This window comes from Photinus pyralis, unplaced genomic scaffold (assembly GCF_008802855.1).
Source record: "Photinus pyralis isolate 1611_PpyrPB1 unplaced genomic scaffold, Ppyr1.3 Ppyr1.4_LG4, whole genome shotgun sequence".
Lineage (NCBI taxonomy): Eukaryota > Metazoa > Arthropoda > Insecta > Coleoptera > Lampyridae > Photinus > Photinus pyralis.
Genome location: NW_022170511.1, coordinates 19,893,651 through 19,918,075, shown reverse-complemented (window position 1 = coordinate 19,918,075; position 24,425 = coordinate 19,893,651). Strand labels below are relative to the sequence as shown.

General features: G+C 35.7%; 1 protein-coding gene across 1 annotated transcript in view; it reads left to right on the top strand.

Moving 5' to 3' along the window:
• The window catches only part of LOC116168146 (potassium voltage-gated channel protein eag-like), a 99,028-nt gene extending 76,773 nt beyond the window's left edge, over positions 1-22,255 (top strand). The window contains exons 2-5 of the mRNA XM_031483815.1: positions 10,301-10,534; positions 11,290-11,298; positions 17,749-17,760; positions 22,191-22,255. Coding sequence (XP_031339675.1) covers positions 10,301-10,534; positions 11,290-11,298; positions 17,749-17,760; positions 22,191-22,255 — 320 coding nt within the window. The remainder of the gene's footprint in view (positions 1-10,300; positions 10,535-11,289; positions 11,299-17,748; positions 17,761-22,190) is intronic.
• Positions 22,256-24,425: the final 2,170 nt, after the last annotated feature.

Below are 24,425 nucleotides of genomic sequence, written 5' to 3'. Positions count from 1 at the left end.
GTTAGCCAAAAATCCAGAATAGTATTACTAGTCGGGCTTCCCTAGTTAGTTGGTAAAGAATAGCAGTCTAATCATATCTCATTGTAAAACTTTTATAGATATTGGACCAAATGTTATTGATCGCGGGTAATTTTTGCCACTTAATTTGGAAGATCATAAAGGATTTTTACTTCCTTCCTCTTTCAATTCATTTAATGCAGCTTCAAATTACGACAACGGTATGTAACAACGGAAAGCACCCCTCTATCCATGTTACTGTGAATATTGCCCTAATGAGTGTAGGTCAGGCTCGTCAGCTGTATCCTTTCCCAGCCTCCATTTCTACATGAAAATTTTCTACGATCTTGCAAGTGTACCTACATTTATTTTTATGTTGCAAAAAGTCATTAAAACTTCCCCAACGTTAATATCATTTTCCCCTTACCAAGCCAAGCGAAAGCAAATGAAACGAGATTGTAAACGTCGTTAGTGTTAGGCGATTCTGCATAAGGGGGAAATTTGTCGCGTACCGGATACCAATTTAACTCTTATTTAAAAGATACCTACACCTGATCACTTTTGTTCAGTTGTGTTTCAAGATAAAGTTCACTAAAAAAAGCTTAAATATGTAAATTGATAGGTTTCGGGTTGAATGCGATATCGTATATTTGTTTTCGTCAAGGACATATTGGTAAATTTGACGTAGGTTCAACAGCAAACCATTAATTCAGTACACTGTGTGTGTAGGGATTCTGTTTACATTGAAATGTGGGCCAAGTTTAATAACAAACATGGAAAATCCGCCCATCTCAGTTTTTTTTGTGCATTCGTTGAGCTATGTCAACAATTTCAGTACAAATTGTGGTCATACAATCATTACTGTTTTCTCTCTTTTTCTGTAAAGGGTGTTTATAAGATTTCATCGATGAAATCAGAAAACATTGAAGTGGTAAACACATTTTTCTGAAAATTAGCATCGTTCTACGTTATGAGTTACTGAGCTGTATAAAAGTGGTTTAGGATCAGTTATTTATCATTATGTAAACTGAGGCACAACTTCAGTTTTTGAGTCCGTGAGTGGGAATAGGTCACACAGGAGCTAACGAAATAATAAAACAACTCATTAACGTAAAAAAGGGAATAAAGAGCACGCTCAGTTACATTACGATTTGTACTCCAAACTAAAGTTTCGCCATTGAATTGTAAGAATAAATCTGTAAGCATTTGGTGGAATTAAATATGGTTCTTTCTGAATCTTTTAATTTCTGTAGAGCACTATTTTCATAAATGGATTCGGGATGTCTGCAGACGAGATGTCGGGGATTTAGATCATATTCAGTTATCCTAATTAGAGCCCTTTAATTACAATTGCAAATTCGACATGAGGTCAGTGGTAGTGCAAAATAAAGCATTCGAATTAACGATTTTAGGCATTCATCAATCAGTAGAATTTCGAGTAAAAATTTAATACGAAAAGGATTAAGGATGAAACCGCGATATAGTGCGTTAGCCAGTAACTGAAGTATGATTCAGTTTCTTTTCGTCAAAGCGCACAAGATAGAATCATTTCGGTGATTGCGATAAAAATTCGTCTGTGCCAACGGTACGTGTGTTTAGGTTTGATGAAATTCATATTCTAATTTGGATTTGCCACGCCGGGAAAGTAAAGTGTTCAAGAAACAAACACATGTTTCGGAATAAATTAAGGGACTCATCGGGAAATATTACGTTTAACCGAGGCGGATTAAACACTTTCTTTGTGTGCACTATGAAAAACAATTAACCACCTCCGACTAAAACTTGTATATTTCGTATAATTACTTTGGTAGAGTTCAAGGTGACAGTTTCGTAAAAAAAAACAATTATAATCGCGGTAGGACGCTTTTCGTTAACGCAAAATAAATTCACGCAGTAATCGAAAACACGAAGCTTATCCATTTGGGTTATTAGAGAAACATTGACAGCATTATAGTTATTTACGTTATAAGTCCGGTAGGTTACTTGTAACAGTACGAGTTAGACATTATGGACGAGGCGACGTCAGGAGCCGAGTCAAGAATGTCTTAAACGAGTACTGTTACAAGTCCTACCGGACGTAGGTATATCGTAACGTATTTTTTTCACTACTAGCGTCTGATGACATGATTATTAACCTTTTTTCCACTTGTAAAGTAGGCTTTCTCGGCATTTGTTCAAAGTGGTTAATAATGTGGAGATTATTAACTAGTAGTCAATAATGAGAACTGTCACGCTGTCAATTTTAGAAAACACAACCCGAAATTTCGCTCAATAAACGTTTAGACAAGTTCTCTAAAATGAATAATTGGCACCATCCGCCATTTCCAGAGAAATTACATACCTAAAATTATCACATTTTGAAAAAAATCGAACGAAATTACTTTTTGAAAATATCTCAATGACAGAACAAAATACGGCCTGTTTGACTTGTATTTCAACGTACTTGATTGACATGTTAAATTAAGAAACAAAAAATTCTTATCAATATAATATGTTAATTTAGAGGATTTCAAGTGCTAGTAGTGAAAAAAATAGTATATATACCACGGTAGAGAAGTCTATTATTGCCTTCGCCCCTTACACCCCTCGGCGCAAGCGCCTCGAGATGTAATCTTGGTGCTCAGGCAATAATAGTGGACTTCTCTACCTTGATATATAATGTACTATTATTTCATACTGTAAGTCTGTTTTGTATCATTATTTCATTTCAAAGATTACAAAATTTCATTATATTGTAAAAATCGCATTACCTTGTTTCTGTGGTAACGGCCGTTGCTATAGTTTGTAGTTTGTTTACATTGAATTTTTTTCACTAAAAATGGACGCTATAAACGTTGTGGGATGTTCCACTGTTCCCGATACAATCCTGTCGAAATCTCATGAAGCAACCGAAAAGTTGGTTCCTAAGAAGTCGGCCGCAAGGTATGAAAAAGAGTACTAAGTGTTTTGCCAATGGAGGAACGAACATGGGGCGAAACAAGTAGAGGAAAAAGTCATGTTGGCATACTTTTTGGACGCAGTAAGTTTTTAAATTGAGATTTTTCTGCCTGGGTTTCGGTGTTAAAGCGTCATGGGGCATGGAAAAGCTCATCGACGGCAGAAAAATACATCGAAGGCTCGGTAGAAGGAAAAGTTAAGATTGACCGTATGATACAACTGATACAAGGCGGCGAAAATTTCATTGAAGTTCTACAGCAGAAGGAATCAAACATTACTAACTCGACATCCAGTAATAACCCAGGCGTTAGTGTTGAGGGCAATACAAATTGTTTCATTACAATCAATGTTAATGTTTGAAATAAAGAATTACAGCCAAATTTATGTTGGGGTTTTTAATTAATTGTGTGAAGATGTCAAATTTGATGTATACAAATAACAGTCCGGTAAGTGTTGCTTAGCGACACTTACCGGCTCTGATGCTGTAATAACTCACCTACCGGACTCAAAATGATAGTGTAATCGAACATATACCGGACAGTATGAAATAAAAGTGATTTGCACTATTAAGCACGCGTATAAAATGACGAGTCTTTTCCGGCTGTGTACGTCATAGACAATAAAAAAAACACCAGCGATTCAGTATCCGAAAAATGTCCATTGCGCTATCCATCTTCGGAGAAATTGTGAGACATCCGACGGCTATCCAAATTAAACTCTCTTTCCGTTTAGGGTAATCTAAGAAGTATCCATTTCGCAGAGGAACTCGATTCAATTTTGTATGCTCTGAAAACCAACCGCTTCGGAAACATTGTTTTAAGAAATGTATTCAATTTTCAATTTCTATCTGTACAAATTGAATTGTTTTGTTGAACAATCTTCAATGATCTAAAATGGTAAATAATTTGAAAAATTTGGTTTTATGACGATGACATTTTATAAGCTCCTTTTTGAAAATCAAAAATACGCTAAAAAATAAAAATAGTTAAAAGAAACAGCAGTCTTGGAGCTAGTACAGGAAAATAGGGAAATGTGGAAAACCGTACAGAGAAGACGAGATAGAACGATAGGGCACGAGCTCAGACACCGGGGATTAGTACACCTAGCTATAGAAGGTAGGACAGAGGGTAATAAGGGGTAGGACGACAGAGGCTTAGGTACATAGACCAAATAGTTAGGAACGTAGACAAGGTTAGTTATGTAGAAATGAAAAGATTAGCGCAGGATAGGAAAGGGTGGAGGACTGCGTCCCACCAATCCTAGGATTGTGGACTCCGAGAAGAGGAGAAGAAAGAGAAAAACGTGACCGCGAACTACTTTTAAAAGAATACATTGGAACATTTGGAACTGAAGTGATTCAGTCTTAGTAAATAAATATAGCTTGAGATTTAAAAATCGAAACGTGAACATTTCGTAAAATGTAAATGTCGAAATTTATTGGATTGGTAATATGCATAGCAGTCTCTTCTGCATTTAAACGTAAAGCAGTTTCTTACGAAGGAAAACAATATCGGCGTTCCGAATCCATAAATTATTTTAATGCATATAGTGCAGGGCGAAATACACAAAATTTGTTTGAGCATCAAAAACACTAACAGAAATAAAAATAGCGCAAAAAAGCGTTCGTGTGGGTAATCAAATACCTATATCATATCCGTTGACAGAAAAAAAGATATAGAAATGTGCAACTTAAGCGAACGACTTACTTAGTAAAAGAAAAGTGCAATTTGGGTCGTATAATGAGTGTAGCATTAGCATTAAATGCACACAAAGTGCGAACTCGCTGTCGGAATACTGCTACAAGACAAATTCTTCTCAATTAAGATTAACCAATTGAATTAGAGATATAATATTTGCAAATAGCCTTTATAACATGTGAACTGCTGGTTTAGCTGAAGATAGGGTAGATAGAAAATGCTTAGTATGCATCTATTGAAATAAGCGACAGGAAACTCGGAACCAGTGTCTATTGCTTTAATGTGGTCCATTAAAGATACATACAAAAATTCTACCAAGACTATCCTCCTACGTATGAGATCTTGGAGAGACTTCTGAGCCAAAAATATATTGTTCAGGTTCGTCCGGCATTTATTTGCTAATAAATATTGTATTGTACTAACTGACATTTGATTTTTGAGTTGTGCAGACAAATACGTTCATCCCAAATAAGAGATAGATCAATCCCTACATTATTACGAGCGATGCTTCTCGGATAATTAAGAGAACACTTCGTCTTTAGTGAAAAAAGAAAAACTCTCCTCTAGTAATATATACATAAGGGAAAAAGTTGACAAATGAAGACCTAGGAATCTTTCGTAACCGGATTAAAGCCTATTTACTTATTACGGTTCTTCTGTTTTAATTACAAAATAGCTTAGTAATTATGTATTTATTTTAATTAGTTATACTTTATAGCATATAATTTTATTTTTTTGTTACTTATTTCCAAATGAATTTGCTACATACTGTTTCAGGTCATTCTTCCCAAAAATTGAAAACCTTAACATTTAAAGTAGATGTACCAATTCTCACACTTGACATTTATACTATTGATTCCTGACCGCGTCATTTACAACTTCATCAAAATTAGGTCACAAAACCGGTTCCTAGCTCCACTAATTCGCTATACAAAAAAATTAACCTTGAATTGAGTGAGTTATATAGATTCGTTGCACGAAAATCTCTACCCTGTTGCACACATCTAGGCGATGGTATAAGACCGTTCAATCTAAGCAATTAATGGTTGGTACTCAATGAAGACATCACTGACATAAAGTTAAATTTTGAGAAACTCCTACACGATAACGTTGTGTACGTTAATTAGAAACTTTAATGGGCATATATCGTGCCTTAAATACGACACGCAGTTTCGTACCAAATATGGTCAAGGGTGTTTGTTCTTAGCAGATATTATATTCCAATGAATTCACCGTTTTCTATGACAAATTATAATAAATCGATTGACTCCGTTCCACTTCGGCACATTAATATTTACGGCCGTAATTCATCGACCTACTTCCAAAATCCAATAAAATTGATGAGTACAAGTTGTGAATACAACGAACTGTACATGACCCCGAAAATAAGGGCAAGTATGTGTTTGTTTCGAAGCAATCGTCTTCAACATCAATCATCAGCGTAGTCAGCCGAACGATTGCTTCCAGCGCTGATTTATTACATCCAAATTTAATAAAAAGGCACTGGCTATTTTGACAGTTTCAATTAATTGAAAGTTCGGAGAAGCAAAACTTCTGTGCTTGTGCAAAAACTTTCCTGAATCATTCACAAGTGCACGTTTCCTTTTCTGAGGAGTGCAAGGATCAATGAAACCCAAAACAGTTCTCGCATAAAAGAATAAAAAGTAGAAACCCTGTTCGGTCTATAATCAATGCCTAGTACAATAAAATAAATATTAAACCACCAAATCGATACGTTTAAATGGGTTAGTGTGTTTCCTCGTTTATAATTTATGTCATGACCCCTTAGCATAACAAATTACACACAGGTCACTGACTGTAACAAGGCAATTTTTATAATAATTAATTATTATTCAAGAGAACCAACCCAAATCAAAGACCTCAGTCCGATTTATTAAATAATGAGTCTATGGGAACTTTGGTGAGGGCAAGGACCGTTTTCAAGTTTGTAGTATTCTCGTAAAGATACGAATTTATATTATTCATTAAACAAAATGTTTACGGGTGAAATCAATACTTTGTTATTATATCAGTGAGCGGTTTCAATATAAGTACGTCATAAAGGAAGGATTCATAAATTTCGCAAGAGAGCAAAAGGAAAAGCGCAATAACAGAAACGCGGTTTGATGTTCTGAGAGAATATTATCATGTCGCGTTGGAGTTCGTCGTCTTCCTTTCCTTTTATGACAAATTTTTCTGCAATGGGAACGTACCTTGTTGAGTCCAATTTTCGTGCAACTTATTCTTTATTACTCGCATGGAAATATATTACCAAAAATTAAGGTATATGCTCAGTTTTTAGTTTTTTACCCCAAGTCAAGCTGCTATTATATTTTAATTGGTTTGCGTAGGATTCATGCTGAAAGTAAGAGCTTTGAATAAACAAAGGTAAGAGCACAGGTAGGCAGTTACACGATGTTGCATTGTATTCTGTATCATACTATTTTTTTGTTGTTGCTATGAACAAAACTGACTTGTAAAGTATTAATTACATTATAATACGATTCTTAATTAACAAGACTGAACAAAAAATGCAATAGGGTTCATTGCTCCAAAGATGAGGAATTAAAATTCTTATAGCAAGGGTTTTCTTGGCACACTAGTTTAGCCACTATTTGTATTCGTATAAATTATTCTTTTATGCCGTGCTTAAAACCATCCCTTGCACAATGTACGGTTGTCCTACAGATAGGTACTACATAACTAATATTTAGTATTAATTATGTACTTGGCAAATAACTGTGGGGCATGTTCCCACCTATTACCGTTCACAAAAGATCGTGAAGAGGGCAGTGCCAGTCTCTACATAAGCTTTATTTACCTCAAAAGTACGTTAAAAAAAACCGCCGAACTACATCCCAACGGTCAAGTAAACGTTCGAACAAAATAATGCAATCTCAAACCTGAGTTCTAATCGCCATTACTATCCCGAACACTTCTCCAAAGTAAAAACAAGCGTAATCGTACTACGAAACTCGAAGCTCGCTTACTTACGGCCTACGGGGTCGTAATCCTTCGGCAATCGCGGGATTTTTTGTGATCGCAAGGACGCAAGCACTGTCTTAATAATGAACCTTTTTTTAATAATCGTCCTTTATCAAAAATATTGCATGTTGTATATGGTTCGAGAAGAAACAGTACACTATTGCACGAAGGATGCTCACAATTAGTAGAAGAGCTCGAGAATCACAATTTCTCTTTATTGGAAAGTAAAGGAACTCGCGAGAAACTGCTTTCATTTGAATGCGGTAAACTCCCTTTTTCATTTTGGGTGTATATTTTTTTTGTATTTGTTACATTAGTGAAAAGTATCACCTCTAATTGTACTATAATGAAGGATGGAATAATTATTTGTATACTTAATTGGATAAATGAAAGTTCTTTGTCTTCTATTTAAAGTGTCGCTTTTCGTCTCGTAGTGATCAAAAATGCAATGAAACACGTTTTAATAAGTTGGTTACCTTAAAATGTACGTTCTCGTTCTTACACCATATAATATCTTATAGTCGGGATACCGTTTTTCATATAGCTTTTCGAATTTGCGAGGTAGAAATTAAGCCATTGTTAGTTGTTCCTGAACATAATTCCGCACATTGTGGCTGGCTAATAAGAAATAATCGTTTTAAATCAAAAAATTTAAATACTCCAAGTCAATTCGGTAGTGTTGAAGGGTAACAAAGTGTTAAATTGCAATATACCACTTGAGACGCATCACTGAAAAGCTGTTAGGTGATTTTCATTGGCACCATAATAGCTATTAATGATACAAGTTTGATATGAACATCATAATGAAACGCGTGTAGCGTTAAAACGACTGTTTTGAAAAGGGCGAAAGTAATAAGAAGAGAAGATTGTGCAGCAAAATAAACGAACGAAATAGAACCAAAGAAGGATTGAATTATAAGTTACGTTTAGTATTGGTGCACATATACCTGGTTGCGGCAAATGATTACTAAGTGCTATGACATACTATGCTGAAAACCGCATGCGGGAAACCGCATGCCGGAAAATAAAAAACCGCGCCATGTATAATTAAATGCATAAAGACATACTACGTGCGTTTTGCGGTCGCCGCATATAAACATTTAATTATACATGGCGCGGTTTTTTATTTTCCAGCATGCGGTTTCCCGCATGCGGTTTTCAGCATAGTATGTCATAGCACTAATGCGAAGATTTTAGAAGAGCGGCGCAGCGTAGTTTGTTGATCTCCCTGTATCATCCTGTATACGGGGTGGCACAACGAAAACGAAACAGACCAAATAACTCGCAAAGAGATAGTTTTTGGAAAAACGGCAGAAACAACGTCGATTTTGGTTGGAAAGGGGACATCTTTTACTTACCAATTTGCACCCCCGCTGTCAGCTCCCTAAGCGGCCTTTCAATAATTTTAAATTTGATGTTGGGCCGAGCGACACATCATTGGAAACGGCTCTTAATTTCCTAAACGACTATGGTTTAGTTTTTAAATTCGAGCGACTATTTTGGAAGATACACTTGACTGTAGGGTTCAGGTGAATACAACAAACTATGTAACATAAGTACGTCTGGTTCACTGAAATAAAATCGTATCAGTATTTTATCAGGAGTACCTAAAAACCTCTTCCAACCAAAATCGCCGTGTTTTTGGTTTTTTCCAAAAACTATTTCCTTACCAGTTATTCAGTCTGTTGCGTTTTCATTGTGCCACCATGTATAAGAGGCCCATGCATCGCCACGAGATCTCGGTTATCAGTCATAAAATGTTGGTTGAGGAATAGTTGAAAAATTTAAGTTCAAATCTGAAAATAGAAGACATTTTAGACTAACTCATTTGGTTTTGTTATCAGATGTATACAATTAGTTGGCAGAATAACATCCACCTTAAATTTTCTTAGGGCGGCAAACATTTTTGGATTACGGGATCATTGGATTTGATCCATTTCCAATAGGGTTGTTACATCTGTCAACTGTCCAAAGTTTGAATCGAATCGATCCAAGCGTTTGCCAGTTATTGTGTTCACAGGCAGACAGACACCACAGACTCCCTTAAAAAGCTTTGCATCGCTTTCCGCTGGCGCTTAATAAATAAGTTTTGTTCTATTCGTATAAGAACTATTCTAAAAACAGTGTATTTATTTTTAAATTCGCTGTAAATGAAGCAATTCAATTCGTTAGCGTTAATTGAAGCAGTCGAATTAAATTAGAAATAAACGTCGAAACCCACCGGTGTATATGCAACATGTCTCTGACATCGATCTTGAAATAATCCCACCGAAAATACGCATTCAAGCTATACTAAAATACACTGAGAAATTACAACCTTCCAAGAAAGTTTGATCTCACTTTTACTAACATAAACCATGATATAAAGAAGCAAAAAGGGCTAGTAAACGATGTGCACGTTAAAGGCGTACGCGAAAACAATAAAACTTTATTTACACGTGAGCAAAAAGCCTCAAATTAACATTTTACTTCCTTTCATATACTTTGCGGTAACAATTGTTAAAAGCTTTGAAGTGAGCTTTGAACAAGCTTAATAGAGTAAAATGGTGGCTACCTCTATTATGTTATGCCGTTATAGTCAACGTCTGTGCGGTTGCAAAGTGAAAAGGGGATTGTAAATATGATGCTTATTTACTCCTTCACTTTTATCATCTTATTTTCCAACTTGCGTTTTTTTGTTTCAGCGGATAGCAGTTTCCTATTAGCAAATGCTCAGATAGTGGATTTTCCTATAGTTTACTGCAACGAGGCCTTCTGCAAGATTTCGGGTTACAACAGGGCCGAAGTCATGCAAAAATCGTGTAGGTGCTGCTTTATGTTTGGGGAATTGACGGATAAGGACACGATAACAAGAATTGATCAATGCCTTGAACACCAACTCTACGATCAATTTGAAATACTTCTTTATAAAAAAAACAGTGAGTATCAATTCTGCATTCGCTTTAGTTACGTTTTACCGAAAATAATTTTGAACGTGTGTGTTTGAGATTGCTGTGTGTTCATTTTCATATAATTTGTTGTTTATCTAAGCACATGAACAGCATTTTCTTGCTTCATTCATTGTTATTGCTTGTTTTAATGAGTGATGTTCCGCTTAAAATTTATCTAAGATTTAACCGAGCAATGATCAATTTCTACTATCGCAAGCATCTGACATCCTCCTTCATATACGAATTCATCCTGCGGCGCGTGGAAAGCCATACATCACAAAATCCTTGTTGAAGCAAACTGAAGGTTGAAAGATAAATAATTCTGCAAAACTAAAAGCGGGTAAGTAACCAAGTTGAGATCTAAGGAGAACGCGAGTTAGAAAACTTATATAACTTTTATGTGGAACGGCATTAATGCGCATACATACACGCCCTTTTACACACACTTTACATTATCTTATTCAACTGTTTAAAAAACTACCATCAAGCACTTTTTAGTCCATCGAGTGTTTGAGAGAAACACACCGTTGCACTTAAGTTTAAATAATTTTAACACCATTGATCCTCGCAATGTTTTTGTTTCACAAATGATACATAAAAAGTAGAAGCTTTAGATTAAATTCTGATTAATGTGTTATAATAACTAACTACATGATTTATTTTGTATCTCTTGTAATGTATGTACGTCTGTCTGTGTGTTTGCATCGCCACGTCCGTGCGCACCGCGCATGTATACTGTATAGAAAACAAAGGTATGTAGAGCTTGCACCCTGTTAGTACGAAAGAACAGTGTAATGCTTAAGTAGGTCTTGTGTTTCATGTGTTAGAGATTGGTGGTGCTAGCATCGGTAATTACTAGAAACTTGTGAGTCGGTGTTAGATGCCAAGAGCGTTTGGGAACTTTTATCAAAGATAGTGCGTTTGAATATGTGGGTAATATAGAAAAACAGACCTTTTTTTGTTACTATAAAGATGATAACTAGTAAAAAATGTTCTTTTGAGATAGCCAAATAGGTTGGTGATTTGTAATGTGTTCTAAGTAGTACTGTACTGTACTGTAAACAAGGGAAAGATGCCATAATACCACTCAAAACTAGTAATTGCGACCACGCGGCAGCCATCTTGGACTTTTGCACCGGTGTCAGGTTTTCTTATAAACATCTAAAAAAATTAATTCGGTAACTGGTAACAAAGGGGGGATTTAAACAATTCGTTGCTCTTAAAACATCCCTAGCGCGTTATTTGTGTTATGGCACTTATAAAAAATAGCCAACACATCGTTGTGGTTAACGCGTTGTAAATGTTATTTGATCCAACCCTCTGAATGCTATAATCCTGTGAGATTATTTCCTGCATACCTACTTTAAAACAGGATGAAGAATGTTTTAACAAAATCAGCTTGTTTTGTTAAGTTTAGAAGGCTTTTTAAGGTCCTTTGAAGGCTCCGAGGCTGTAGGCGACTCTTAGGAGGTCTTAAAGGCTCATAGAAACTTTTAGGAACTCCAACTCCCTAATGACCTTAATAAATTTTAAAGACTATTAAAGGGTACAAAAGCGTAAAGTCTAAAGGGTTCATAAATGTTTTTTTTTAATTTCTTTTAAAATGCTGTGATGTCCATTAGAGCCATTAGAGGGTTCTCGAACAGAGTTAAAGACCGTTAAAGGCTTTGAAACTCTTAATATGCCTAGTAGTTGCTGTAACATGTTCTTAAGGCTTTTTTCTGTTTAAATCAAGGAATAACTCATCAAACTTCTAAAAGATTCTCTAGGTTTTCGATGATAACGTATTTATTTAGAGATCATCTTTTCTTTAGACATTGAACAATCGGGTATTTTAATAAAAATTAAGAGATTTTTCATCTTCTATGGTGCGTAGGCAAACATTTTCTGTTAGTTCCGAGCAGGTCCTCAAATACAGTAAAGCAATAACGTTTTTGGTGACACAATATAAAACGAAGAGTCCGGAGGAGTTCATTTGGACGGCAACACTTGCCGGACAATGAACGTAATCAAAACTTCGCGAAATATATGTTCTTTAAGTATTTAAGAACAAAATTGTCGAATATACGAGCTTTGAAACGAACATGTAAGCATGTGTGCCAACTACATCCGTAGGTAATTTGAAATGTGAAAAACTAATATTCAACAAAATTAATAAGTCTACCGGGAAGTAACTTTCTAAGTGAACTTTAAAATAACAGTGTCAAAGTCAATGAGTTCACCAAAATGAATGCGATACCAACGGTTTTGAATTGCCGCAAGAACGAAGAATTGCTTTGAGAAGGTTCATAACCAATTTTCTTTAAAAAGCTGTTAATCTTAATCAACTTAAAAAAACTGACCATTTTCCTTAAAGATATACAACGCTTAATTTGACATAAATAACTAAATATCACTATACCCCATAAACAAAAGGTTCTTGTCGATAACATGGTGATACCAAAATTAAGTACGAACGCCCTCCTTACATTGACAATAGCGTGGAATATTAACTAAAGGAGCTGTATATTAGAACCTTCTCGTCGGGTACCTTTTTCTTCTACAAATCTGTCAAGGAGCTTTCGAATTTGAACCTCCAAAGTTTATACAGGGTGCCCATTATGTATGGAATATAGTGTACATCTCGGTAAATATCGAATGCATACACAATTTTTCTATACGAAAGTTGTTTAACATTTTATTTCCCATAATACGGCAAATTAAAGAAATGCAATTTGCACCACTTTTTTGATGGTGGCTCCCAAACGTTTGATCTTTGGACGAAACTACAGGAATAACTCTAAACTGTTTCATAAAGAATGTCTGTATAACAAAACTATAAGACATCAAATAAATCTCTGTAGGTTTGGAGAAGCCTTAATCAGAAGCTGAACAAATTTTGTAGGATTTGTAGGCAACAAGAGCCCGTTGTTGCGTCAGGTGCATAGTGCATTTTTATAATTCATGCGAAACAACTAAAAGACAAAAGTATTCCACAAGTCTTCTAGTGCATTTTTTCAATTCTTACTAAGGAAATAGAAGGAAAAGTTATTGACAAAAAAATATAGATTTATAGAAAATGGAAAAAGCTTTCTTTCTTTCGGAGCTTTCTTAATTATGCAAAAGTAAAGGGCAAACATCTTAGACAAGTGTTGCAACATTCATAGGAAATAGTGCTCGTTATTACATCAGATGCATTATTCTAATTCACGCGAAACAAGTAGAATCTAAAAGCCCGTTAATTTTAGATTATAATATGAAGTATATTATAGAAAGCGCGTTCGGAAAGATGTTGTTTTATACCTATTGATAGGAACTGTAGTCAGCATTTCAAGCTTTGACAAAGAATTGTTGACTTTTTTATAGTCTTATCCAAAAAACGTTATTAGAAAAACCTTAGAACATTTGGGGGGATGTCCAAAAAATGTTTTCCTAGGAAAAACCTTTTCATTTTTTTATTAAAACGTTGACTCAACTCTAAAAGCTGTTAATCGTCGATTCTGCATTACTTACCCCATATTACTCGAACTTTCAGCCAGACATTCGATACAATATTTAAAATGGGGGTGGAAGTGCCGTAAAAGTCATTTACTCTTTACCACCTAAAACTTGACGTAGACTGTTGTTTAAAGAATTGAGCATACTAAGAATAGTAGACAGTTTAGAGATTTGTGGTCATACATATAAAAAAAGCATGTTTTTTAAAGACTCAAGACAGGTACAATACACGACATAGGGTGCTGTGTTAGGCTTCCATTTTTTATTTTATATACTCACCCCTGTAATGTATCAGAAACGTCAAATCTAACATGCAAGTATGCTGCCAAAAAACGTTATTTGGCGTTAGTTAGTATGAGACAAATAACGTTTTCTACAGATAACCTGCACGTCAAGTTTGACGTTAGTGATACATTACTGGCTGATTATATTATTTATTTTATTTGTGCCTACGTCTTTCAAATTTATTTGACCAAAATTTTTATTTTACTACGTAAAAATATCTAAAATAAGCACAGCTGATAAACACTACAGTCTCAACCAAAATAGAACGATTCTTTTAATTGCAAATATTCCACCAACGATGAACACTATCTTTTTGATTTGTAATAAGTATTAAATTATGATGAAAATAAACACTGTTCCTGTAATTGTATTTGTATTTTGGTTGTAATTAAAAGTAGGACACTATAATTTCCACCCAACTTAATTATATAGTGTATAGATGAAGATTACCTGTATGCTGTATACTTATAAGTGCATTTCATCAGGCTTCTATATCTAACTGATGAATATCTTTCGATATAAAACGTAAATAATACAAATTTTCACTTCATCTTTTCATATAAAGTGTTTATAGTTTGTTGTTAATCATTTTAAGGTTAGAAACTGTGTCTGTTATACCTGCGTACGGCGGCCTAATTCAGCGTACGGTATTATAAGCGATGCAGTAATACATCAGCAAAATAAGTTTGGCAAGCACGCACTGTATTCTCATAAGGCCCATACTGCACTTGGAGGTATATGAACGCTCTAATGTTCAGATAGCAGTGACATCAACCATTACCTTTGGTCTTCCACTTAACCCGTTACATATACAGAAGCGTATAATATTTGTTCATTTGAACGAAAGACACTAACCTGAAAAATCAAAATATCCTCTACTGTTTATATCGGTGTGTACTTGAAATAAATTAATGAATTATTGGTATTGATTTTAAATGAGATTGAAATGCACATGAGAATTTAACTAGAAATCACGAACTTGACGGGCAAAGTGTGATGAATATTCATTTAAAATTGCTTTGAACTGATATTTTTAAGCGACTCCTAGATTCCAATGATTAGGACATAGGTATAAAGATTTAATTTAATCTTTTCGTAGGCACCTTCGGTTTTTTCAAAAATTATTGTTGTGATCGCGTATCATCAGCATATACGTGTAACTTATTTTTATACTTATTTCATAGATATGTGAGTATGAAAGTAGCGGATACAGTGGCGGACTGGGCCCGCGGGCAACCGGGAAAGTGCCCGGTGGGCCGCTGTACTTTGGGCCGACGCCGGTGCGGCCGTACGGTGTCGTGTGTCGTCTACCGTAGGGCCGTAACTTGTTAACGATAAAATTCAGTCTTGAAGGCAGACAGGCAGTCTACGACATTTTATACTTAATACTATACTTCAAAGTAAGACTAATTTAACGTATTTCAATTTCCGGAATTTGTGTGTTTTCCGTTTGCACCAGCAAATTTAAGCCGAGCTTAACCTAATAGTCTGGATGCGAAACTGGGATTTTTGGCTTAACCTGGAAGTGAAGTACGGTGAAGGTTTTTTGATGGTTTTTAGTTCGTAAAGATGTCTACTTTGAGAATCCGTTTGATGCCACCTTGCCATCTCTTGAGCATTTTGAGAAATTCAAGAGGCGGCCAAAAAAGGGGCTAAAAATACAAAAATGAAAATTTTAAAAAGTATGGGCATATAGCACATTGATTTTAGGGTTTTCGAACCTTCTGAATTCAAATTTGCTGTTAAAAATATTTTTGGGGGCGTTTTGGTGGAGTGGGTGGTGTTTTTGGGGTGTTGATTTTTGTATTCTTTCAATATTAACGAGTCGTACGTCCATTTATATGTTTTTATGAATAAGAATCTCGAATTTCAGATCAAAATAGGTACTAAAACAGAAACTCCTATTTGTTAATTCTTTGGGGGGGGGGGGCTGCTTGAGGGGGGAATCTGGAACTACTGAATAAAATAAAAAAAAAGTAAATAAATAAATATATTAACTCAAACTAAAATACATTACTTACAGATATATTACGTTTTTAAACAAAAAAATAACAAGCAAAAAAAATATTGCAGATAAACGTAAATTTACTCGTTGTCCGATTCTTCGTGTGTGGGATGGGGATATTTAAGTAAGGGTATTGGAGTAAATGGTACACTTTTTAACTCTAAATTTGGACGCTATCTTGTATATCTTTCTAGGATTTATTCAAAAATCATATTTTGACATCAAAATTGTAATCTCCATCCCAAAAAACCTATAAAAAGACGTATCGCACTTGTTATAATTATTATCTTTTTATTAAAATGATGTCGTTGTGCAGCGCGCGTTTTATGTTATTCACTACATTTGTAATCGATTTTGGAATAAGTGCAAATGCTTTAAAATGCTATTTTAGGGGGTTACTTTGGAGAAAAATTTCGGGTATAACCAACCCCCCGTTATGTGGCCGGTGCTGTTCGGTTGCCCGGGCCAGTTCAATTTGCCAGTCCGCCACTGAGCGGATATATGAAAAACAAAACGAAAAAATTCAAGATGGTGGCGATACGCTAATAAAAATGAGATTTGAGAGGTGTTATGGCGATTTTCTCCCTTCTTTAGACCCAAATAGTAGAAAAAAAAAGTTCATTTCCAACCAAAACTTAAAAAATGTGCTACTCGTTCTTAATTTGAGATAGAATGTGTGCACTTCTTTTTTTGGCCTTATATTCAACGCGTCGTGTTTTAATTTGTGTGTATTCGTCTGTTGTAATAATAATCAGTTTTGTTTCCTTTAACATTTCCTTATGTTTCCGTTGTCCCATTATTTTAACACAACTTCCATTAATTTTTGAAATCAACCAATCATTCTCGTTACAGAACACCTGATTCTGGTCTACAATCGTATGATTTTCACATTAAACCATACGATTGTAGACCGCCATCAGATGTACTGTTACCGGCATTCTCTCCTGGCTAGCACAATACGTATTTATATTGCGATTTGTTACTATCGTTATACAATAAGGAAATTGGCCACAAAGGCCGATTTGTCTTAACTACAATATTCATTCGCACTAACTCTGGAAACTTCTAACTCTATTGTAATAAATGTGCTTCTAAACTTTGGTTGGCTATACTCGCATATACTTTGCACAAATTTCCATAAAACAATCAGTATGTTCCGAGCATTCAATGTCTATTAATACTAAATGAATGACGCATTTTGTAACTACATAAAGCCACTCTATGAGTTAAGTTGGCGTACATTTACCGGATGTAATTTATAATTGCCAAATGGAATTGGGTATTATAGATCATTACATGTAGCAGATTACATTAAAATATTAATGTTAACGATAGCTTTCAATGAAGAATTGCTATTTAAATGACTGTTCTGTTTATTAAATTCATTGTGATAATAATGCACTGACACAATTTTCTTCTATTTATTTGTTTTCAGGCACTCCCCAAGGTACGTAGTTGATTTTCACTATTTGTTCTTCTCTTTAATCCTTTGTTTTTAATCAGTTGTAGTAAAAACTTCCATACATCTTAAGAGTTTCTATATCCCTTTTACGTAGAGATTAGTTCCCCAGTAAAACGTTGTAAAATTATAATATTCCTACCATTATGCTTTTACATCTTTACAGACGGACATAAAATATGCTAGCACGTACGTAGACCGGAAAAAACTAGTTTAACGAAAACAGTTTTAAAGGCAATAAAATTACACAATTAAAGTTTTACGATACCTACAAATTTTCACGTACACTAGCCGATGGGAAAAATTAGATTTTGTCCATTTGCTCGCACACCAGTCCCTAGGGGTGCATGCAAAAATATGTACACGTTTATTGTACAAGTATAACCGTTGTCGATATTTACACCGCAAGTTCAGCGAAAATTGTTACCGAAATTAATTTAAAAAGCGTAACTTCCCCGTATTGGGCCGCAAATTTGCATGAGTTTAATTCACCTTTCAGTTCAAAATGTGACGCAAATCCAGATATACGTCAACAAAATTCGCTTGCGACGCCCTTTTTATATACTTATTGAGCAACAGGCTGCGTTTCTTGGTGAGAGGCCACTCGAAATCCCTTTAGTGGAGTGAGTACTTCATCAATTAAAAGAAGTGCATTTGAAAAGGCGTACAAAAAATGATACCTACCTTTGGAGGAGCATGTTTTAATTACAATGTGTGATTTTATACGTCATTCTATAGGAAAACAACGCAATGTACCGCATAATTATTTCAAGATTCAGACGCGCGCTTTTAATTAAAGCATACATTTTCTCTTTGGGGTAAAAAATGTTTATTCTAAACGACCAACCTTTGTTGTTTACTTCGTTAAACAAATTTTTGCCACTCGAAAGTCGATCTCATTAAAATGAACTGTGGTTCTGAGGATGCTACAATTTTGATTGTTTCGAGAAACGTTCACCATCTTATTCTCTATCAAAGATACCGAAAAGACAGATGAAACTTTAGAAGTTGCAAAATCGAGTCTCATTCTATGTGATCGGCAATTTCGGTCATCACTTTAAGAAAATAAGTCGAGTAATAAGTATAGTTCAACACCGACATTGTGTCGAATATTATGCTAGATTTTTATAGTCCAGTCAAAATAGGAAAATCAGAGAAACTAAAAATACTAGTTCCAATTTTTTCAGAAATGTGTAGGGAGAGGTTCCCTGAACAAGAAAAAATAAAGTCCCTCCAAATTCCGGTGCCGCTGGGGGAAGGAGGGCGCTAAAGCGTTCAGTTTTCGAAAAAATGTATATAACCAAACAAATAGAAAATTTAATAAGCTTTCATTTTGTACTGAAGAACTTTTTCAGTGTAACGCACCATTTTCGAGTTAAAAGCGAAAAACTGAAAAATGGGTCGTTTAAAGCCCCCCATTCGGCGAAATATACAAGTTATAATCTTGTGCAACATTAATTGTCGACAGTTGAAAATTATATGCTTTTGTACTATTTATTTTCGAGCACTAAATTAAGTGGCCCTAGTTTTAGTTATCATACTGAGGGTTTTATCTTTGGAGACTTCATCAAATAGTGAATGCTCCACCCTTGACGATCCCTCCTCATAGGTCTCATAGTGTGGAGGCTAGCAGGTCGAAACCTTGCTGTAGTAGAACAGGAACAATTCTATCCATCCCTGGGAATTTATACGAATGGAAAGTCTTCACTTCCCACCAAAACACACTCTCCTCTGTTCCCCTCACAGGTGGTTCCACAGTAAATGGTTCGCCCACGTCATTTTGCGAGGGTCTTCGATGATCCCGAAAGGTGTGAATGAAGCAAAACCTCCAAGGTCTCCTTTGCGGCCTCTGTATAACCCCCTCAATTTTTTTCAACGAACCGATTCGGCTGCCTCTTCGCATTACATGCTTGTCACCTCCTCTGCCTCCACCTTCGTCTTGGAGAGTTTGTGCGTCACGCAGATGAAGTCCCCATAGGGTCCCAGTTCAGTCTACCGATATTTCATCTGCTCTGCGCATGTGATGAACGGCCTTCCCCCCCGTCTGTGAATGGGCGAAACCTCCTCAATGAGAAAAGCGTCGACTCTGTCAGGGATCCAAGTTTTGATGCGCCTTGTCTTCCCTTTCGACAACGTTCCTTCCCGGTCTTCATGGACAAAAGCCATTCTGAAGCTTGCAGCTGCTTCGCTACACGTTCTGGTATCCTTTACGGTTCCAGTTTTTGCCCTTTTCGAGATACTTCCGTCGGGAATGCTGCCAATAGACCGGTGTCGCTTTCTCCTTCCAGTCTTCAGTGCAGCCTCGATAGGAGCATTGCCTGGTTGCTTATAGCTCTTAGATTACCCCACTTTATCAGATGAGAGGCCAGGTTGCCTAGAGTCCCCTGGTTTCTGCCTCATCTTTTTTAGCTTCTGGCGCGCTACTCCGGAAAGTTTTTTAGGCTCTGCAGTACCAGGTGTTCCGGGAGTGTTTTTTTGTTTTTCTTGGTCCATATGAGTCCGATGACTATGAGAGAAAGAAACGCACACGTCGGGCCCCCTGCACACGTGTGAGGCGACTACAGCCTTCCTGAGGTTGTGTCCTCTTGGTTCGGGCGATAAAGCCGAGACCCCCTCCACCATCCTGTGCTCTCCGCGTTAGCGCATGGTATGACGCCCATCTACCACATGTCGGCACCGTTAACCCCTTGGCCACGATACGACAGCCGGGCGGGGTAGGTGGTCCATTTCTTCGGATTATTTTTTCCTATATTCAGCTTCAAACTGTTTGTATTCGTTTTTTTGCTTTTCAAAAACCTTTTTTTTTAGTTTTCCGATGGTTTTCTATTTTTGCAAGTTTTCTGGAACTTAAAGTACTTCGGATCCCTCTTCCGATATTTCTAACGTTTTGTGCCTTGCGTTTCCAAGTCCAAATTTTCGATGGTTCGAATTCGTCCGACCTTTCAAATTCTTTAACCTTCAGGTTCTTTAGATGTTTCAAAATTCATCAATTCTTCATATTCTTCCGGTTCTTCAGTTTCAGATTCTGTGGATTCTTCAATTGCATCCCTTCAAGTCTTTCAGACAGAATTACTTTTCTTAGTTTCACCCCAGATTCACATTAAATCCTCCAGATTATAAATGCTTTTCTGATTTTCTCACTATCTTCCAATCCTTACGATTTTCCTCGAAATCTTCTAATTCCTCAAACTCTTAAGGTATCTAATGCCCTAATTAATTGCAAAACCTTCGAATAATTTCGATTCTTTACACTCGAAGAACGATGTGGATTCTAGACTCTCCCAATCACTCCAAATCTTTTGCCTACGATTAGTTTGATAAAAAAAAGTGTGTCCGTTTGCTAGATGGGAATATCAGTGTGAGAATGGCTTTACTTTTGGTAATTGCTCGCACAAAATTGTAATTTGTAGCAGGTACCAACAAAGGTAAATTGATCAACTAGTTGATGGGTATCAAATTTCTAACTCTCCGCAATAAGAACAAAATTAAATGAAACAACAAACAAATTTTGTGCCCCTCAACAATAAATATCATACAATTCAATTGAGATAAAATTATTTTAGGCAAAACTAGTAAAAATTTTATTTTTAAAATTGACTCTTTTTACCATCTTGTTGCACTGAGCAGCACAAAATGTTTATTTATATGTATAGCACAAAATTATAACTAAATGTATTAAACTGGATTTGTACTGCCAATTACATAAGTAAGTAAATGCCATTTCAATGGACGTATTGAAGTCAATTTTGCGATAATCTCGTGACAATTGACACCAAAAGCAGATCCCCAAAGTAGCTCATGATCAGATAACAATTGTCACAATTGTTAGAACTATACTCTTTTTTTTAAGAAAGTGCTTGGGTTTCAAACAAACATATGATTAATAAACGCCATAGCATAATCTAACTGAAAAATCACACAGATACAACTAAACATAATTACATCGCCTGCAAAAACCTTCTTGTAATTCGTGCATTCCCCAGATCTATAAAAATGTAAGCACAAAATACTAGGTTGAATTAACAATTTACTCATTTCTTGCGAACCCTGTGAGCAGGAACGGGTGGTGTACGCGAATTCAATTTAAGCGGCCGTCTTAAAATGTTCCATAGGAGAATTGAAAATTGAAAAGCATCCTTGATTACGCACAATTTTATAATGAAAAAACCTGTCGATGAATTTGAAGATGTTTTATTTAAATGAACGAAATTTCATGGTTCAGTTGAGTTAAACTCATGCAAGTTGCCATCACCATACCACATTATGGGGACAAATTACCGTATCACGCACCGTACATAAACACAATTTGAAAAACTACTGATAGTACGACTTTTCACACGCACTTCCAAAATACTAGCTTAGATTTAGACCTCGTATTCTAAAATTTATCTTTATAAAATTTCCAAAACATCATAAAGAAAATCCAACGTGTGGGCAACAGCACAAAGATATCATAAAGCAACTTCTTGATTCCAGTATGTAAACAAATATTTCGTTTAATATTTATAAATTAATTCGCTTTTTGCTTCAACCTTTTATAATACTTAGTAAAGGCTTTTGTAGTTTCGTTAGTTTCGGCGCTTTTATAAAGGCTATAATGATAATTATTGCTTGGTCGAAAATTTTCTCTCATTAGATGATTGGTAGTTGCTCGTAACAAAAATGTGCACATTGCAGTTGAACCGATTTAGATAAGCCGTTGTTCGTTCGTTACTGTTTAATGTTTAAATAAATAGCATCAATGAGGTACGATACCGAGCGTAATGGAGTCTACAGACCGACCGACGATGGGGTTGTTTGTTTTAATCGCCGCATTCGTGAATTTCAAAGTTAACGAAGTTAATATACAGGCTTTTAATCTCACAATTTTCAAATACTAGCCATATTTTCTGAAAGGGTTGCGGCTACGCGGATTTCGATAAATGCGTGTTTATGAATAATAATGCCAATGCGGGCAGGGATATTAAATCAACCTACGCTACAAACTAAAGGAAACTCTTTTGTAAAGGGTTGTATGTGCCGTTGGCTCATAAAATGGAGTGCGTTTTGTCCTTTTTAAAATATCATTTCTGTTTCATTCCCGGATTAATACACGTGCTTTTATAATAGGAACTCGTGGATCTAGACATTTTCGTCATTAACTATAAGTACTATAAATCAACGAGGTTTCCGTTTACCTGCGACCATGAAAGGCTAGGAAAACTATGTTTCGACCAAACTTTGAACTATTTCCATTTCAATGTGATGAATGTTCTAGTGACAGCGGTCAGTACATTTAAGGTCTTGGCATTTAATGATGCACTTTGCATACTTGGCGTTAAACGTTTCTAAACTGACACTCACTTTAGTTCTCCCGATTTCACACAGTTTGTTATTTATGATGATAAAATCAACTGTAGGTAGGCGCTTCCATAAGATCACAGATGGAAATTGTGATAATATTCAGACAGTTAACAAGTGAGTGAAAAGAGACTCTCTCATTCGGAAAAATGCGCACTGCTTGAAAGTGCACGCTTTTCGTCGAAATGCAACAAGAAGTGCATAATTCACCTTCCGGTCGCTAAAGGACATTTTGTAAATGGTAGCTAAATAGAAAAGGGGTGCTAAAAGTAAATGCATAAAGAAATTCAATTTTAGAATATTTACCACCGCACCGCCAATTGCACGTAATAGGGGCACCGTTTAAAGTAAAACAATGTACTTATTATTAAACGGTGGTATTCAGAAATTTTCAGAAACGGACAACTTGACAAACGTGGGAAACATACATTCTTTTCTGTGAATTAAAAGCGTAAAAATTGAAAAAATTTAGCTTTGTCGTGTAGGGCCCATAGAGACCACCTCAAATGAAAAAAAAAGTGTTTTTAAGCACGCATTACCTCCATTGAAATGAACTTGCCTTTTTCGGCATTTCCAGAAAAGAAGGAACTGCTTAATACATTTGAGTAAATGTCACGCATCCGGACACTTTCAACCCTTAATGGATCTACAAAGAATCAAACGTGATTCGTCTACATGCGTTGAAAAAGTAAACGATTTCGAAAAACTTCCTATTTGTGAATAAGGATTTATATCAGTAAAACGTCAGAATATTTTTGGTGGCCCCCCACACAACAGTACTTTTTCCAATTTGAGGAATTGATGCTTTGTATTAGTACATCGAAAACGGCTTATCTAAACTTAATTCAATATTCCAATTACTAAAAGAGTAAAAAGTCTAGCGTGCTAAAAGGTATAGGTGCTAAACGGCGATAAGCAAACACAAATAAATAACAATATTTTATAAACGTTTAAGATTTGACTTACTGCACGAGAGCCCGAATGCAGATGCGAAAGTTGATATACCACAATTCTACAGGCCGAATAAGACAAACAAAGGGGGAAGTTTTTATATAGCCCGGCGCGGGGGTTCGAAAATGATTCTCGAACGTTTTGTGATACCTGCACGCAAAATATTTACACGACATTTTAGTGTCGAAGTTTGCCACAAATCTTATTAAAAATTGACTCCTAATGTTTAATAAGTTTTTTGACGTCATATATGCGCATTGCGTGTCGTGCTGGTATAAACTGGAAAAGAGAGAAAGTTACGTTTTTCTCCTTATAGTAATGGCATATTATTCTCCTTATACTTTTAGTACCTACTTTTAGAT